Raw genomic sequence first — 16,557 nt, 5'->3', positions numbered from 1 at the left:
GTGTCTCCCACGTGTGTCTCAGTGACCCAGCCGCTGGGCCGAACTGTCCCCGTATCCGCTATCCCCGCGCCCCTTTAACACCCGGACAGGTGCAGGACGGCGACGCCTCTGGTTGGCTGGCGTGGGGTGACGCAATGGCACATGGCCCGCTACCATTGGCTGTGGCGCGGACTCCGCCCCCTGGACTGCAGAGCCGGCGGAGGGCGCACGTCTTACGCAGCCGGCGGTAGCAGCGGCGTTGAGGAGCCTGGGCTTGTGGCGTTCGCGGGCTGGGTGGGTTCTCTCTTCCTCCCCCGCGGCCTACGTGGTTCTGGATCCTTCCTTGCCCGCTCGGGGGCCGTGCGTTTGCAGTCTGCAGACCCCGAACCTGACCCCTTCTCTTCATATCCGGATCCGGGCTCCTCCCCCCCTCCCCCAGACCGGGGTTCCGGACTCCTCCCCCCAAGACCGTCCATCCGACGTCTTCTCCCGCAATATTTAGGAATCTGATCCATTCTCCCTAATTCCGCTGATCCAGCCCCTAAGAACCATATCCCGACCCTGAAACAATGGGCTGACTCCTACCCCCTTGCCGAGGATCCAGGCCACCTCCCCCCGCGGTGACGAGGATAACTTGTTCCCGTCCAGGAATTGCAGAATAGCCTCCTTTCCCCAACTATCTCCCCTCCCTCTGCCTTACCCCAGTCTAGACCTTCTTTTCTTATAACACAGATCTGGACTCCCAGACCCGCGGCACCTCAGAACCCACGCTTTTCTTTCCCACTTGGCTCCTCCAGCGAACCCTCCCCATGTCCTCTGTCTACAGGTCCCCAGCCTGGGAAAAGATGGCCCCACGGGCCCCGAGGGGCCTAGCCCCAGCTCTGCTCTGGGGCCTGAGCCTCTTCCTTGGCCTCCCAGGACCGGTCTGGGTCCAGCTTTCTCCGCCTCCCAAGTCTTCTTCCCCCACTGAGCCCCATCCATGTCACACCTGCCGGGGACTGGTCGACAGTTTCAACAAGGTGGGTGCACCAGCAGTGTAAGAGGAGGGGGCTAGCTACTATAGCACGGGGGTTGAGAGCTGGGAGCTCTGGCATACTAGTCTGCATAGACTCAAGTGTCCCAGCTTGGTTACTTACTGGTTGTATGGCCTTGGGTAGGTGCCTCTCTGTGCCTCAGTTTACTGGTCAGTGAAATATAAGTGCTGGAATGTGCCAGACACTGTACTTAGCTATTACTAGTTTTCTCCATTTCCAGGGCCTGGAGAGAACCATCCGGGATAACTTTGGAGGTGGAAACACTGCCTGGGAGGAAGAGAAGTTGTCCAAATACAAAGACAGGTAAGGAAGAGGCTGGAGGGATGGATTTGTATATCTAACATCCCAATCTGTGTTCTGCTGGTGGAAGCCTAGAGACACTTGGGGAGCACTTATTCAACAAATGTTACTGAATACCCATAGGACAGCACTAAACAAGCCAAGCAGAATTCTTTCTTCAAGGAGCTTCTATTCTAGTAGAAGAAACAGTGAATAAGTAAGTAAATAATGTCTTATCAGGTGAAGAACAGTAAAGCAGAATGGTGGGAGGCATGGCATTCAACGTATGACATTCGAACAGAGACCTGAGGTGCAGAAGCAAACTGTGCGACAGTCGGGGAAGGGTTTTGGACAGAGCGGGACTGAGCTTGGTGTATTTGAGAAGGGGCTGGATTTGGAGTGGGCAGAAGGGAGAGTGGTGAAGGTGAAGGCAGAGAGCGTTGAAGGCCACAGAAAGGCATTCAGATTTCATTCTGAGTGTAGCGGGAAGTCATTGGAAGGTTTGGAGCAGGAAAGTGATGTGGTATTATTTATACCTATAAAAGGTCACTTACACTAACAGACTATAGGGGGCCAAGGTGGAGGAGCAGGAAGACCAGTTGGGAGGCTAGTGCACAGTCTAGGCATGACAGTAGTGGTGGACCTGGTGAGAAGGGGTCAGATTCTGGGTATATTTTGCAGATAGACTGATAGGACATGATGATGGAATCATTACGGGGTGTGAGAGAAAAAGTAGAATAAAAGGTGCTCACTAGGTTTTGGGCCTGAGCAACTGGGTGAATCGTGGGACTGTCTTCCGAGATGGGAGAAACGGGTCTGGGGGGGCCTGGAATCAGACGTTCTCATTGAACATTTTGGGCTGAGATGTCTGTTAAACAGTCAAGTAGAGTTAGATTTAGGAGTCAGGAGTTCAGGGTAGAAGTAGGGCTGGAAACATGAATTTGACAGTTATCAGCGTATAGTCAGTGTGTAAAGCCAGGGGAGAAGATGAGATTTTATTGAGAGGAGAGGCCTGAGTCCTAGGCCCTCTAGCTTTTCAAAGTCAAACTGGGGAGAAAGAGGCCTGATTCCTAGGCCTCTAGCTTTTCAAAGTCAAACTGGAATTAGACTAGCTTGTCATTTCTGACCCTTTGTACCTTAGGGTCACCTCTCTGATCCTCAATTTCCTTATCTGTAAAACGGGAGTATTAATGCCAATCCTATTTCATAGGATTGTGGTAAGGATTAAACTATGATACGTACTAGAAATAAAAGTTTTGTTATTACGTAACACTGGTGATTTTCCTTTCCCTCAATGGGGCTCAGTTGCCTCATTTGGGAATGAGGGGATTGACCAAAATAACCCTAAGGGCACTTATAGCTCTATAATGGTTACTGTTTTTTTGTTTTGTTTTAAATCACCTCCTATATGCCAGGCACTGTGCCAGACCCTTTAAATATATAATATAATACATTTTATGTGTAAATGTATTTAAAAAAATTTTTTTATTGTAGTAGAATGCAATAACATAAAATTTACCATTAGAGACATTTAGTATATTCAGGTTTTGCAACTATTGCCATTATCTAGTTCCAGACTGATTTCATCCCCCCAAAAAGAAACTCCATCCCTATTGAGCAGTCACTCCTCATTCTCCCTCCTCCCAGCCCTTAGCAACCACTAATCTGTTTTCCATCTCTATGGATTTGCTGATTCTGTTGGAATCATACAATATGGCCTTTTATGTCCGGCTTCTTTCACTTAGCATAATGTTTTCAAGGTTCATCCATCTTGTAACAAATATCAGTACTTCATTCCTTTTTAAGGCTTAGTAATATTCCATTGTATGAATAGATCACATTTGTTTGTCCGTTTATCAGTTGATGGACATTTGGGTTGTTTCTACCATTTGGCTACTGTGTATAGTATTGCTATGAACATTTGTGTACAAGTTTGAACACCTGTTTTGCATTTTCTCGGGTATGTATCCAGGAGTGGAATTACTGAGTCATGTGGTGATTCCATGTTTAATTTATGGAGGAACTGCCAAAATGTTTTCATTCCCACCTGCAATGTAGGAGGGTTCCAGTTTCTCCACATCCTTGCTAACACTTGTTATATGATATATTTTTAACCACATCTACCCAGCAGGGGTATTATATTCTGTTGTACAGATGCAGGGACTGAGCTATCTTCCAGCCAACCTACAGGAGAGCCATTGTCCCCATTTTACAGATGAGAAAACACATTCAGGAGAGGTTAAGTTCCTTGCCCAAGGTCACACCACTAGATTGGAACCCAGGTCTCCCCAAACCAATACCCCTTCCATTGTGGCCTCTGGCCTTTGACATTATCTGGCACGAGGTGGGGAGGGGGGAGATTGTAAGGAGGGTGGTGGGTGGGCTGGAGTGTGTTCCTACCACCCATCCCTGTCTGGTCAGTGAGACCCGCCTGGTAGAGGTGCTTGAGGGCGTGTGCAGCAAGTCGGACTTCGAGTGCCACCGCCTGCTGGAGCTGAGTGAGGAGCTGGTGGAGAGCTGGTGGTTTCACAAGTGAGTAGCGGGGGCCTTCCTGGCAGGGGCTCAGGCAGGGCCGGCTGGTAAAGCAGAGGGTGGCGAGCTAGGGGCTGTGTCCTCATTCAGCCCCTTCCTCCAAACCCAGGTGTGCTGAGGACTTGTTGGGGGGCCCAGGCTCTCACGCTGAGCTGCAGACTGCCCCTCTGTCGGACGGGGAAAGGGCAGCCTTATGGGTCTTACGCCCAAGATGGGCTGTATCACAGATCCTGTGGGAGGTTGCGGGAGACGGCAGCACCTCTGACACTGTCTCAGCCCCCTCACCATCCCTCCGCCTCAGGCAGCAGGAAGCCCCAGACCTCTTCCAGTGGCTCTGCTCAGATTCCCTGAAGCTCTGCTGCCCCTCAGGCACCTTTGGGCCCTCCTGCCTTCGTGAGTTTTTCAAATTCCTCTTGGGGGATGGAAGGGGACTGCTGGGGCCAGGGATCCAGTCCTGGCTCAGCCCCTGGCTGGCTGTGTGAGCTCAGGCTGCTCATATCCCTTCTCTGGACCTCTGTTCTCGCCTGCCTCACAGGGCTGGTGAGATGAACAAATCCATGGGGAACGGCTCTGAAAAAGGATACGGGGTTAGAATGAGTCAGATGCGGCCGTGGTTTCTGTCATGTATTTAAGAAATGCGCCCCCCCACCAGGCATTTCCCATGTCTGGACTAAGGTGACCTTCCTAGGGACGGGCAAGTGCTGCTGAAGGCCCTGTTGTCACCACCTTTTTCTACACACAGTCCTGAGGCAGGAGCTGAACTTAACTACCAGCCCCTTTTAGAAAAATCTCTCTCAAAGCTGCAGATAAAAAGAGTTAGCAACAAAGATGGTCAATTCAGTTTTTATAAAACAAAAGATTTGTAAATAACCTAACTGTTCCACAATGGGGTGTTGGTTAAGTAAATTTCATACAGTTTTATGACAAAATATTATGATGTCGTTAAAATTGTTTCCTCTCCAAAAATGCTTACTAATACGGGGAAAATGTTCTCTACGTACAAGGTTGTATTTACGATCCCACCCGGTTTGGTGTCTGCCCACAGCCTGTCCTGGGGGTGCGGAGCGGCCCTGCGGTGGCTACGGGCAGTGTGAAGGGGAAGGAACTCGAGGGGGCAGCGGGCACTGTGACTGCCAAGCCGGCTATGGGGGTGAGGCCTGTGGCCAATGTGGCCTCGGCTACTTTGAGGCGGAGCGCAATGCCAGCCATCTGGTATGTTCGGGTAGGTAGCCAAGAGGCGTGGCTTTGGGCAGGGGCGTGTGGGGTACCTGCCTGCCCACCCTCATACTTCCCCCATTCCACCCAGCTTGTTTTGGCCCCTGTGCCCGCTGCTCAGGACCTGAGGAATCAAATTGTTTACAGTGCAAGAAGGGCTGGGCCCTGCATCACCTCAAGTGTGTAGGTGAGTGGGACCCTGCCCTAGGTCTGGAGGGGTGGGCAGGGTCTTGGGCTTGGTCCCCCATCAACACACACATCTCTGGGCTAGACCAGTCCAGTCCCCATCTTCATAGAGATATCAACCTGGTTGGGAAGGCAGAAAAGTAACCAGGCGCTTACAGTATAGACTGATCGTTTTACAGTGAGAAATGTCTCTCTTCCAATTCAGTGGTAGTGGGGAATCAGGGAAGCCTTCTTGGAGGAGGTGTCACTTGGGTCAAGTCTCGAAAATTGAAGAAGGGTTAACCCAGGGAATGAGCATACTGAACTTGGGGTCTGGAAACCTGTGTTCGAGACGAGGGTAAAGGCTAAGCTGCTGTAACAGAAAGATCCCCAAAGACTGTGGCTTAATGAATTTAGAGGTTTCTTTTCATCTCATATCACAGTCTGGAAGCCAGTGGTCCAGACTGGCAGAAAAGCTCTGCTTGTCATAGTCATTGAAGACCTAGATTCATTCTGTCTTACTGGGCAGTCATCCCCTTGGGTGTTGAGGCTGGATCACGGGCACCTCTATGTATCATGACCTGGTATTCAGGAAGTGCGAAAGAGAAGAAAGTGCACGGAGGATCCAAGTCTGTTGTACTAAGGCCAAGTGAAAAGTGGAGCACATCACTTCTGTTTACAACATGTTGGCCAGAACTGAATCACAAGGCCACACTTAGCTGCAAGGCAGATTGAAAAACACAGTCTCTAGCTGGACAGCCCTGAGTCCAGCTGCACCTCTGTATGTGTGTTGGTAGACAGCCTGCAGTCTCAGCCACACTGTTTAAGCTTGGGCAAGTCCATTCCCAACAACCCTGGCCTCAGCTTCCCTGTTAGTGAAATAGGGATTGAAATCCCCACCCTGCCGGCCTCTTTGCAGACATTGATGAGTGTGGCACGGAGCGAGCCAGCTGTGGAGCCGACCAGTTCTGCGTGAACACGGAGGGCTCCTATGAGTGCCGAGGTAAGTGTCTGCTCCTGCGGGGGAGGGGTGTGGGGAGGGTAGGAGGAATGCTCCACGCCTTTCCCCAAAAGCTGCCGCGTTCCCAGGTGCCGGCACCACCCCCCCGCCCCGCCCTAGGCCTCTTCTGGAGCAGGGCTTCCCCCAGGCCTATGGGCAGCTCGCACCCTTGTCTGTCCTCTCCCTTCTCCAGACTGTGCCAAGGCCTGCCTGGGCTGCATGGGGGCAGGGCCTGGCCGCTGTAAGAAGTGTAGCCCTGGCTACCAGCAGGTGGGCTCCAAGTGTCTCGGTGAGTGTCCTGCCACCTGGGAGCGCCTTGTCCACCACGAATTGACAGGGGCCGTAATATGGACGGGGTGTGGGAAGGAAGGGTGGAATGTTGCCTGAGTCAGCACAGAGCGCGTGTCAGGATGTGAGTGAGACCGGAGTCAGGGGTGCTGCCTGTGGGACCCTGGCGGTTAGGGCTCTGACCTCTCCTTGGCCTCCGTCAAGACGTGGATGAGTGTGAGATGGCAGTGTGTCCAGGAGAGAACGAGCAATGCGAGAACACCGAGGGCAGTTACCGCTGTGTCTGTGCCGAGGGCTACAAACAGATTGAGGGCATCTGTGTGAAGGAGCAGATCCCAGGTGAGCCCCAGCTCGGCCCCAGAAACCTGGGGAGGGGAGGTCCTCATCCAGGGGGGAGGGCAGGGAAACCCCTCCTTCAGGCAGCTGCAGGCCCTGGCCCACCTGCACTGCCACCCAGCCCTCATGAGGCTGCTCTGCGACCCGAACCCCACCTCTGACCCCCAGGGTGGCCTCACACCTCCCAGGGTAGAAAGGAAATCGGAGTTGGCGTCAAATCATTCTGTACCCCCCGAGCCTCTTTGTCATCTGCCCTTGCCCCGCCTGAGGACTGTTGTAGGCCGTGGGGGTGATGAGACGAAGGACAATCACAGTGATGACGATAGTGACCACTTCCACAGTTCCTGTGTGTCACACACTGTTCCAGGCATATTGCATGTATTAACTTATTTCACCCCTAAAACAAATCCAGTGCTGTAGCTATTATTCTCATCCCCATCTTGCATAGTGGAAGCAGGGACGCAGAGAGATGAAAAAAACTTGTCCAGGGCCCCATGGCAAGCAGGTGGCAGAGCTGGGCGTCACATCCAGGCACTGTGGCTTTGGAGCGGGGCTAGTACACATGCTCTGACCCAACTCTCCTGCGTGGCCTTGGGCAAACCTCTTCACCTCTCTGCGCCTCAGTTTCCCATCTAGTAAGACAGGGATAATAAATGCCCGTCTTGGAGTTGTTCTCAGCAGTAAATGACACTGTGTGCTGGCGTGCCAGGCAGGCGTGTGGCAGTGATGATCAGGTGTGTGGGAGGCTCCGGGAACAGGGGATGAGTGACGGGCGCTTCTCTTGCCCAGAGTCAGCAGGCTTCTTCTCGGAGATGACAGAGGACGAGCTGGTGGTGCTGCAGCAGATGTTCTTCGGTGTCATCATCTGTGCACTGGCCACGCTGGCCGCCAAGGGTGACTTGGTCTTCACCGCCATCTTCATTGGGGCTGTGGCAGCCATGACCGGCTACTGGTTGTCAGAGCGCAGTGACCGTGTGCTGGAGGGCTTCATCAAGGGCAGATAATCCCTGCCACACCGGCAGCATCTCCTCCTGCCCAGGCTGACCCCAAGGTCGGGACTCTCCCACCTGGACACTTGAGGCCCTTGCTTTGCTTCTGAGAGTGCGGTAAGCACCCTCTACCCACCTTGTGGAGCAGCCCAGACACCTGGGCCTGGGCAGGTGAGGCCCTTGGGTGAAAAAGTAGCCCTGTAGGTGGGTGCCATGAGATCTTGGCCTTGGGGCACTGGTCAGCCTTCACAGTGTCGTGAATTTTTAAAAAAAGTGTCTCCTCATTGTGGCTGCTAGTGAGCTTTGGCCCCTACCCAGGATGGGGGGGGGCGTCCCTTCACAACCCCCTCCTGCCAGCTGCATGCTGTCAGCTCCTGTTCTGTCCTCACCCCCTTGCCCCTCAGCCACTGATTTATTTATTCATCTCAGGAAATAAAGAAAGGTCTTGGAAAATGGAGAAGCTTGTCTTACTAGCTGCCCCCACCCACCATGGGTTGGCCTAAGCTACTGAGAGCCCCTCCACCCTTGGGGAAGTTTCCTAAAACCCTGGGAAACTGAGGGCCATCCTGATGGAGGAGCAGCAGGAGGACAAAGGAGAGGGTTGGCCCTGAAGTAGTGTTAAGAGAAGGGAGATGGAGGAACCAGGCTTAGGAGTGGAACTTTCTCAGTTCAGTACCAGCTATCACTTGCCAAAGGACCCTGACAAATGACTTTCATTTCTGAACTTCACTCTTCTCATCTATAAAATGGGCATGATAACGCTTCCCACTCAGGCTTACTGTGTGAATTAAGGTGATGGATGTGAAAAGCTGAAGACAGTGTACAACAGATAGATGTTCCGTGAAATATTGATAGCCATTATTTCTAAAGCCTCCAAGGCTTGAGGGCCCTTTCCTTTGGAAGTCCTCCCCTCCGCAATAAACACAGGACTTAGAATCACTGGGGGTGGGTATCTCCTCTAAACAGGATCCTGGCATGGCTGGAGGGAGGCTTGAGCCAAGTCCTAAGGGTTTATTTCTTTGGCACAAAGAGGACAGTCTGGACAGTCAAGCCTCATCTTCACACTGGAGAGTCTGGATGGGATGTTAGGGCATTTGGACCCTGTTCCCCATTCCCAAATACGTGCATGTCCACCCTGTATTCTGCATAAGTCACAGCCTCTGTGCAAAATACCCGCTAAAAAATAGAGATATTTTAAAAAACAAAAATCTGGGGGTGGGGGTGGGTTCGTGTCCGGCTGTCTCCGGAGGCTGCAATCAGTTGGGGCCCAGGAATACTCCCGGAATGTTTTTCAAATGCTCAGCATCCCAGAAGGTCATGCCGCGGTAGGGCCATCGAGGGCGGGGCCCTGGTCCTGAGTTTCTGGACCCCCTCAGAGCTCGATGGTGTCACTAGAGGCGCTGCGGGAGTCCCCAGGCTTGCAGCGAGGCTGGATCCCATTCTGGGGCTCCCCGGGCCGGGCGGGACCCGGGGCAGGAGCTGGGGCAGACAGTAGCTGCACCGTGCTGGGCAGCTCATCCAGGGGCAGACTGTCCATCGACGACAGCCCGTGGCGCCAGGGGTTCCAGCTGATCTTGAGCGAGCCCCGTGAGAAGCTGTCCACGGAGCTGCCGGAAGCCGCCCCGACAGGCTCGTCCACTACATGTGGTGGGACCGGGCCGCGCACGCGCACGTCGCTGAGCGACCGGCTGCGGCCGCGGAGGAGCGAAGAACCTGCGCCATCCAGCTCGGCGTCGGGGTGGCTGCCCCGGCGCGGCCGCAGCGCGCCCCCGGGCGGCGGGGAGGCCAGGCCACGGAGGCCGCAGCGCCGGAAGATGCTGTCTCGCACCAAGTGCTCTCGGAAGAGCGCGGCGTCGATGCTGCGGCTCAGGTTGATGGGTGATGGCGGCCGCAGGTCCAGCTCGCTCATCGATGGCGCCGGCCCCATGCTGCTGCGGGACGGTCCCGGGCCACCCAGGGGACCGCGGCCCAGCGACGCAGCCGAACCCCAGGCGCCTGAACTGGGCGTGGCTGGAGGCCCACCCTCCGCCGGGTTGCGCATGAGGCTCTTGCTAATGTCCAGGCTACCTGCGCCGACGCTGCTGGGCCCCGCGTAGCAGTTGTTGGGCCTCTCGGGCACCTCGCTCTTGCCGGAGGGCGTAGGGCACGCCAGGCGCAGCAGCTTAGCCCAGCAGGCGTGCTCTGTGGGCGGCCTGGGCCGCGCGGCGGCCAGAGCGGCCAGCGCCAGGGTGAGCGCCCACGTCAGCTCCAGCAGGCGCAGCCAGAAGTGGACGCCCCACCAGGCCCACGAGAAGTGGCCCACCCGGCCGGGGCCCGGGTACAGCCAGAGCGCGGCCGCCAGCTGCAAGCCACTGGCCAGCAGCCCTAGCGCGCCCGCCACGGCCAGCAGCCTGGGGCCCGGGCTGGCATCCCAGCCCCTCGGCCCGTCCAGCAGGCGGCGACGGCACAGGCAGAGCGTGCCCAGAGCCACGGACGCGCCCCAGGCGCACGATAAGCCCTGAGCCAGGAGGTTGAGCGCAGGCCTCGCCGACAGCAGGTCTGTGGCGAGCAGCCCCAAGCCGTGCGCCAACGCCAGCGCTCCCAGGAGGAGCGGGTTCTGCAGCTGCTGTGGCAGCCCCGCGCCCAGGCCGAGCAGGGTCAGGGCCGCCAGCGCGGTGAGTAGCAAGGGAAAGGGCAGATTGTAGAGCACCAGGCCGGCGCGTAAACCCAGCCGTGCCTGCGAGCCATAGGGGTCGGTGAGCATGTAGGCGGACCGCAGCCCCGACGCCACCAGCACCAGCACCGCCGCCACCAGTGCCAACCGGGGCCCCGCAGGGGCGGCTGCCAGCGAGGCCAGTGCCAACAACGCAGGCAGCAGGAAGAGCACCCCGACCCCGTAGACGTGCAGCTCCCAGGAAAAGCTCAGCACCCGCCGCAGGGGACCCCAGCGCAGGGGAGGTGAGGTGGCGTTGGCCGGGGGGCTGGAGGCTGGGACTGATGCCGCGGAGCTGGCGGAGGGCTCCGGAGGGGGTGGCTGGCCCAGGGCACGCTGCGTGGTGACCCGAATGAGGCCCCGGCGTGACGTCGAGGGGGCCTGGACAGGGGGCGCTGGGGGGTGGCTTTGGGGACGCCCCGGCCACTCCTCGGCTTCATCTGCAACAATAACAATATTAAAATAGCCCTCTGAAAAGTACTTTTGATTTTCCATCATCCTCCGGTGTGGTGAGCAAGTTACTTAACTTTTCTAAGCACATCTGTAAAATGGGGATGGTAATAGCACCCCTCTTCACTGGGTTGTGGTGAGGATTAAATGTTTAGCACAGTCCCCAACACCCAATAAGTGTTAAATGGATGTGACCTATCATTTTTTTTAACATGCCACCTGCTCTCAACGGGGACTGCATATTAGAATCACCTGGAGATCATCAGTCAGAATTCCTTGTGCTGGGGCCTGGGCACTGGAATTTTTTAAAAGCTCCTCTGGTGAACTGTGGGACTTGGAGAATCACTGCACTAAATATACCCATGTATACTTAAGAATTTATATTTAAGAATTTTCTAGCCCTCAGAGTGCAAATGACTTCTCCCAGAGTACCCAGTGAGTAGTAGTTTATTATCCTAAGTTGTTTGAAGTTGTTGGCCATTTCCTTTAAGGAGGTGTCTGTCCCCATTCACTCCCCACCCCTCGCTTATATACCTCACACAAGTTCTTAGGTATTAGAGTACCCGATCTCCCCAACCCCCGAGCCATGCCCTCACCTGGCTGCAGGGCTCCCCCAGGGCTCTCTGTTCCGTTTGTAGTTGGGCCAGGGTCCGAAAGGCCAGGGATGAGGGACTTGGGGGTACCTGGGGCCTCCACTGCTCCTCTCACACGCTGGGGGGAGATGGGGTCTGCTCCATTCATTGCTGCTATCTCTGAAATAACAAAAGCAGTCATTGCTTTGCCTGACCCTCCAGCGTTCCCCAAAATCTAATCCCCCAGGAGGGAGGCACAATCACCCTCATTTGCCAGAATGAGGAAAGCAGGACCCAGAGGGACCAGAGGTCACACAGAAACTGCGGCATCCAGCTGCCCTGGAACACTGCCCGTCCCAGCCCTGCTCAGCACGCTCACTTTGATACCCACCTGGCTTGGGCTGCCCATTAGGAGTCTCTGAGGCTGGGGGACCTGAGGGCTGGGGTCCTGATGAGCCCCTAACATCAGGGAGGTCAGTCTGTTTGGGTGAGGGACTTGGAATACTGACTTCCCAGGTCTCCCCACCTCCAGCCTTCTTGGGGAGCTCCATGGGCAGCTCCTCAGCAGGAGGAAGGCTTCTGGCCAATGCCAGGTCTGGCTGGGACCCAGGCTCCTGAGAGGATGCCGCCTCAGCTGGTGATACTGAGCCAACATCAGGAGCTGCTGGATCCTGCTGGGTGAAGAGGGGGCCTTGAGCTGCCTCCTGGAAGTCCTCCTCACTCCCACCCTGTTCTTTCAGCCCTGCCCTCATGATAGTGCCTGGGTGTGGCGCAAGAGTGTGGGGAGGGCCCTTGTGGTCCCAGGGGGATGTCTCTGAGACCCCGATCTTGGCTTTGGCCACAAGACCCTCATCTCTAGGTGGTCGCTGTCCCACTTGGCTTCCAGGCTGCCCTGGGATGGGAGGAACCGTGGCTAGCCCGAGTTGGAGTCTGGGAGTTGTGGGGGTGAAAGTGAGATGGGGGGTGCCCACTGGATAGGGGGCTGGTGCTTCTTGCTCCACAGACTCCTGTGATTCAGGAGGTCCTGTCCAGCCCTGAAAAACTGGCCCTCGAGCCACCTGGAGGTCATCAGTTACTGGGAGTCCTTCTCTCTGCGCCCCATGGGCTGCTTTAGGTCCATGCAGGGCTGGGCCAAGGGAGTCTGTGGGCCTCTCAGGCATCTCCTCAGCAGGGACCTGGGGGACATTGGAGTTCCAGGGGCTCTCGTCTCTGGGCTTCTCCCAGAAGAAGTCAAAGGCCTGGGGCTCTGTGCCAACAGGGCCCTTGGGGTGGGCTCCTGGGATCAAGTGTGGTTCCAAGTCCTCAAGTGGCCTGGGAAGGCCCCGGCCCAGGGCAGACCCAGCCCCCAGGGACAGCAGCAGCAACAGCAGCAGGCGGCCATACACACAGCCCCAGGGGCTGGGAGCCATGGTCCGCTCTGATGCCTGGGCCTGGAGCCCTCAGCTTCCAGTCTTCACGGGATGAGCCTAAAAAAAGGAGAGGGGGATGGCATAAGATGGGTCTCCCATGGCTGCCCCAAAGAGGCTGGTGGGAAAGAAGGGAAGAATCCTCCTCTACCCGCCCCTTCCTCTTCAACCCCTTCATGCTGCCCAGAGTGACCTTTTAAAACTGCATCTCTGGTCATGCCACTTGCCCTAATTCAAAACCTTCAATGGCTCCCCATCGCCCTCAGGAGAGAATATAAGCTCCTCTCCTGGCCTTCCAAGGCCACACCAGGATGCTCACCTATCCCTCAACACCCACGGAACTGCCTGACGCCCCATGCCTTTGCTCCTGCTCTTCCCTCAGGCTGGAGTGCCCTCTCCTTTCTCCTTCACTTGCTGAAATCCTATTCTTTTTTTTTTTTTTTTTTTTTAATCCTATTCTTGAGGGCCCAGGTCAAATATCAGAGAGGTGGAGAGGGAGAGAAATACTACGCCCGTGCCTTTGAGGAGGGACCTGGGTTTCAATCCCAGTTTCACCATTTCCTGGGTGAGTTACTTTTCCCCTCTGCATCATGGTTTTCCCATCAGTAAAATGGGTATAATAATAGTACCTAACTCAAAGGGGCTCTTATAAGACATAACAAAACACAGGATGGACCAGGCCCATAATTGGAGCTTAATAAGCATTAGAGCCCTTTTACTTTTCCTTTTGTCCAGAAAGCTTTCTTTCCCACCAGCCCCCTTAACTATGTCAACAAATAATTGGAGGACATACTATGTGCCAAACCTTGGGGATAAAACAGTGAACAAGATTGACAAGATGCCTGGCCTCATGGAGCTGGTGTTCTAGGTAAGAGACAGACAATGAATAATTTTAAATAAGGTGAGCTATGGAGAACATAAAACAGGGTTAAGAGATAGAAGGAGGCGGGGGGCTACTTTACACAGGAGTGCTAGAAAGGCCACTCAGGTGACATTTAAGCTAAATGCTGCATGGGAAGAAGGAGTCAGCCATTTGATGATATCCAGAAAAAGCATCTGGAGGAGGGAACAGAAAGTGCAAAGGCCCTTCAGCAGGAATGAGGAGCACAGCAGATGCAGGAGAAAGGAGCAGAGGGAGATGAAATCAGGAAGGTGGGGCTTTCTCAAAAGCCACGAAAAGGCACCTGCATTTTATTCTAAGCGTCCCAGGAAGCCAATGGAGATGTTAAGCATGGGAGTCATGAGATCTGAGAAGTGTCTTAAAAGGGGGAGAGAGGCCAGTGCAGAAATCCAGGTAGGATATGATGGTGGCTTGTTTCAGCTTGAGTATTTCTTTCCCTGACACTCCCTCCACCCCTTCCTGTCACACCAGTCACATAGTATAATAATCTCCTATCTCCCCCACCCTCCTGGGGCTTCTCAAGGGCTGTGTCTGCGTCTTTTATTTCTTGTCTCCAGCCACTGCATATGCCTGGCCCAGGTGGATATTCCTTTATGGTGCCGCTTCCTGAGAGTCCCTAATGGAGCCGGGAGGCAAGACGGGACCCCACGGCCAGGAGAGGGGGACCAGGAGAGGGGGCCAGGGGCTGTGAGAGCCAGTGCCCGGGTGTGTTTAGGGGCAGAGGCCCTGTTCCCTTCCTCTCTGGGGAACAGTTGTGCTCAAAGATCCTTGGTGGCTCACAGACACCTTGAGAAGCCGAAGAAAACTCCAGGTGCTCTCCCCAGGGAAGTGTCCAGGTCCACCAAAGCTTGTGGGTAATTTTAGGGGGAATCAAAGACCCCTTAAACCCATTCCCCAATCTGCCTCATTAGTTCATTTCTCAAACATTCACCGAGCTCATGCTCTGCTCCTGGCCCAGGCTAGGTGCTGGGGACCCAAAGAGAAGCCTCAGTTCCAGTGTGGGGAGTGGTGGTGAGCTGAGGGGGAAGGACTGGAAGGGCCCTAACACAGGCACTAGTTAATAATAGTACTTCTGTGTTGAGCTCTTGCCCACTTAGGCTCCTGTGCTAAGCTTAGCTGCGTGTCCTCGATTTTATCCACCCCTCCCAAAACAAGCTGGTGTGGGTATACCCATTTCATAGGGGAAGAAAGCAAGGTTCAGAGAGGTTGAGCAACTCGCCCAAGGTCACACAGGCTGCAAATGGCCATACTAGGGGCTGTGAAACCCGCATTGGCTCATTTTACACAGGGGGTCCGAAAAGCTTTGCAGAGGAGGAGACAGCAGAGTTGGGCGTTCAGTGATAAGCATCTACCATCTGCTCACCACCCGCAATCCAAGAGATGTAGTCACCTCCGGATGAGGAGGGGGCTGCACAGTCCTGGTTTCCTGCTGCTGAAGAGGTTTTTTTGTGTGTGTGGGGGGGTGTTCTCGCTCCCTCAGGGACTGGGAAGAGGCCGGCCTGGGGGCCCGGCGAGGGCCGCCGCAGGGCAGCCTCCAGGAGCTGGTCCATCTCGGGTTACCTCTCCTTTTCCTCCATCTCCTCTCCCCTGGCTCCGCGCCTTCCCGCAGTGTCCTGGGTGGGGGGTGCACGCTGGTGCAGGCCCTGCCGCTCGCACCTGAGAGGGGGGCTGCAGGCCATGCTCCCTGCCTGGGCCCCGCCATCGCCCCCTCCCTAGTCCAGCTCCTCACCTGGGCGCCGAGCTGGCAGCCCCCGTGTTCACCTTGCGCACGTCCCTGAAGCCGCTTGCTGCGCCGCATCCTCCGAGATGCCCAGACTTGGCTAACAGAGCCCGGCGCTGCCGATGGCAGAGCCCGCCCACAGGAGCGCCATCCTCGCTTAACCCTTTCCCCTTAGGGATGGATTCTTCTCCCAGTCCTGACCTCCCCTCTCTGAGAGATTCTCAGGGCTAAGAAGGGAACTGAGGTCACCTTCGAGGGGTGTAGAAATCACTTCCGCAGCATCCCCGAAAACGGGGCAGCCAATCTCTGTTTGCATACCTCCTGGGACGGGGAGCTCACTTCCTTAATGTCTCTAGACCTATATCCTTATAGGGCTACATACATACTACATACGGACCTACAGGTAAATCCTACCTACAGCTTGATGTGTATCCTTCAGCTTTTTCAAGGCACAGCCATATATACTTCTTAAATAGAAAAGAGATCATACTGTACATGTCGTTCTGTAACTTGCCTTTTTCCCCTTCACTTTGCAATATAACCTGGCACATTTTCCATGTACATTTCTACAGATCCATCTCATTTCTTGTATTCAGTGTTGAGAACTGCAGCATATGATCAGCCTGTCATTTTTAGTTATCTGGTTCCTGAGGTTGGACATGTAGATTGTTTCTAGCCTTTTGCTAGCAGGAATAATGAGGCAAGGACATTCTTGCATAGACATCTTTGTGCACATGCACTAGTGTACCTATCAGATAACTTCCTCCCTGAGGCAAGGTTAGGTCAGTGGGTTTGCACATTTTCAGGTCTGTCTGTCAAAATGCTTCAGGTTCCTCTTTGGACAGCTCCTACTGTACTAAATTTCCACCATTAGGTTCAACACATTAAGAGGAATCCACACAAGGAATACATGTGGTCATTAAATATGATGTAGACTCTTTTTTTTTTTTTTTTTTAAATTTCCACATATGTATTAATTAATAGAATAACTGTAGTTGC

At 54.7% G+C, this 16,557-nt stretch overlaps 2 protein-coding genes across 4 annotated transcripts; one reads left to right on the top strand and one right to left on the bottom strand.

Moving 5' to 3' along the window:
• The first annotated feature begins 133 nt into the window (after nt 1–133).
• CRELD1 (cysteine rich with EGF like domains 1) lies at nt 134–8,292 on the top strand. 2 transcript variants are annotated; one of them, XM_007192556.2, is made up of 11 exons: nt 136–273; nt 806–998; nt 1,234–1,316; nt 3,714–3,824; nt 4,126–4,217; nt 4,870–5,046; nt 5,131–5,226; nt 6,124–6,207; nt 6,398–6,493; nt 6,697–6,831; nt 7,618–8,288. In XM_007192556.2, the coding sequence occupies exons 2-11, from the start codon at nt 825–827 to the stop codon at nt 7,830–7,832; spliced, it is 1,263 nt and encodes a 420-aa protein (XP_007192618.2). In that variant the 5' UTR covers nt 136–273; nt 806–824; the 3' UTR covers nt 7,833–8,288. The 2 variants fall into 2 exon arrangements, with proteins under 2 accessions (XP_057411380.1, XP_007192618.2); XM_057555397.1 differs by lacking the exon at nt 6,697–6,831 and having other exon boundaries at nt 134–273; nt 7,618–8,292.
• A 250-nt stretch (nt 8,293–8,542) lies between these two features.
• On the bottom strand, nt 8,543–15,633 carry PRRT3 (proline rich transmembrane protein 3). 2 transcript variants are annotated; one of them, XM_057555389.1, is made up of 4 exons: nt 15,568–15,633; nt 11,923–12,997; nt 11,556–11,711; nt 8,543–10,949 (listed from the first exon to the last, which is right to left on the bottom strand). In XM_057555389.1, the coding sequence occupies exons 2-4, from the start codon at nt 12,938–12,940 to the stop codon at nt 9,190–9,192; spliced, it is 2,934 nt and encodes a 977-aa protein (XP_057411372.1). In that variant the 5' UTR covers nt 12,941–12,997; nt 15,568–15,633; the 3' UTR covers nt 8,543–9,189. The 2 variants fall into 2 exon arrangements, with proteins under 2 accessions (XP_057411372.1, XP_057411373.1); XM_057555390.1 differs by lacking the exon at nt 15,568–15,633 and having other exon boundaries at nt 12,707–12,782.
• Nucleotides 15,634–16,557: the final 924 nt, after the last annotated feature.

Source organism: Balaenoptera acutorostrata, chromosome 10, assembly GCF_949987535.1.
Source record: "Balaenoptera acutorostrata chromosome 10, mBalAcu1.1, whole genome shotgun sequence".
NCBI lineage: Eukaryota > Metazoa > Chordata > Mammalia > Artiodactyla > Balaenopteridae > Balaenoptera > Balaenoptera acutorostrata.
The sequence above is the reverse complement of the archived record's forward strand: the minus strand, read 5'-3'. Positions and strand labels throughout refer to the sequence as shown.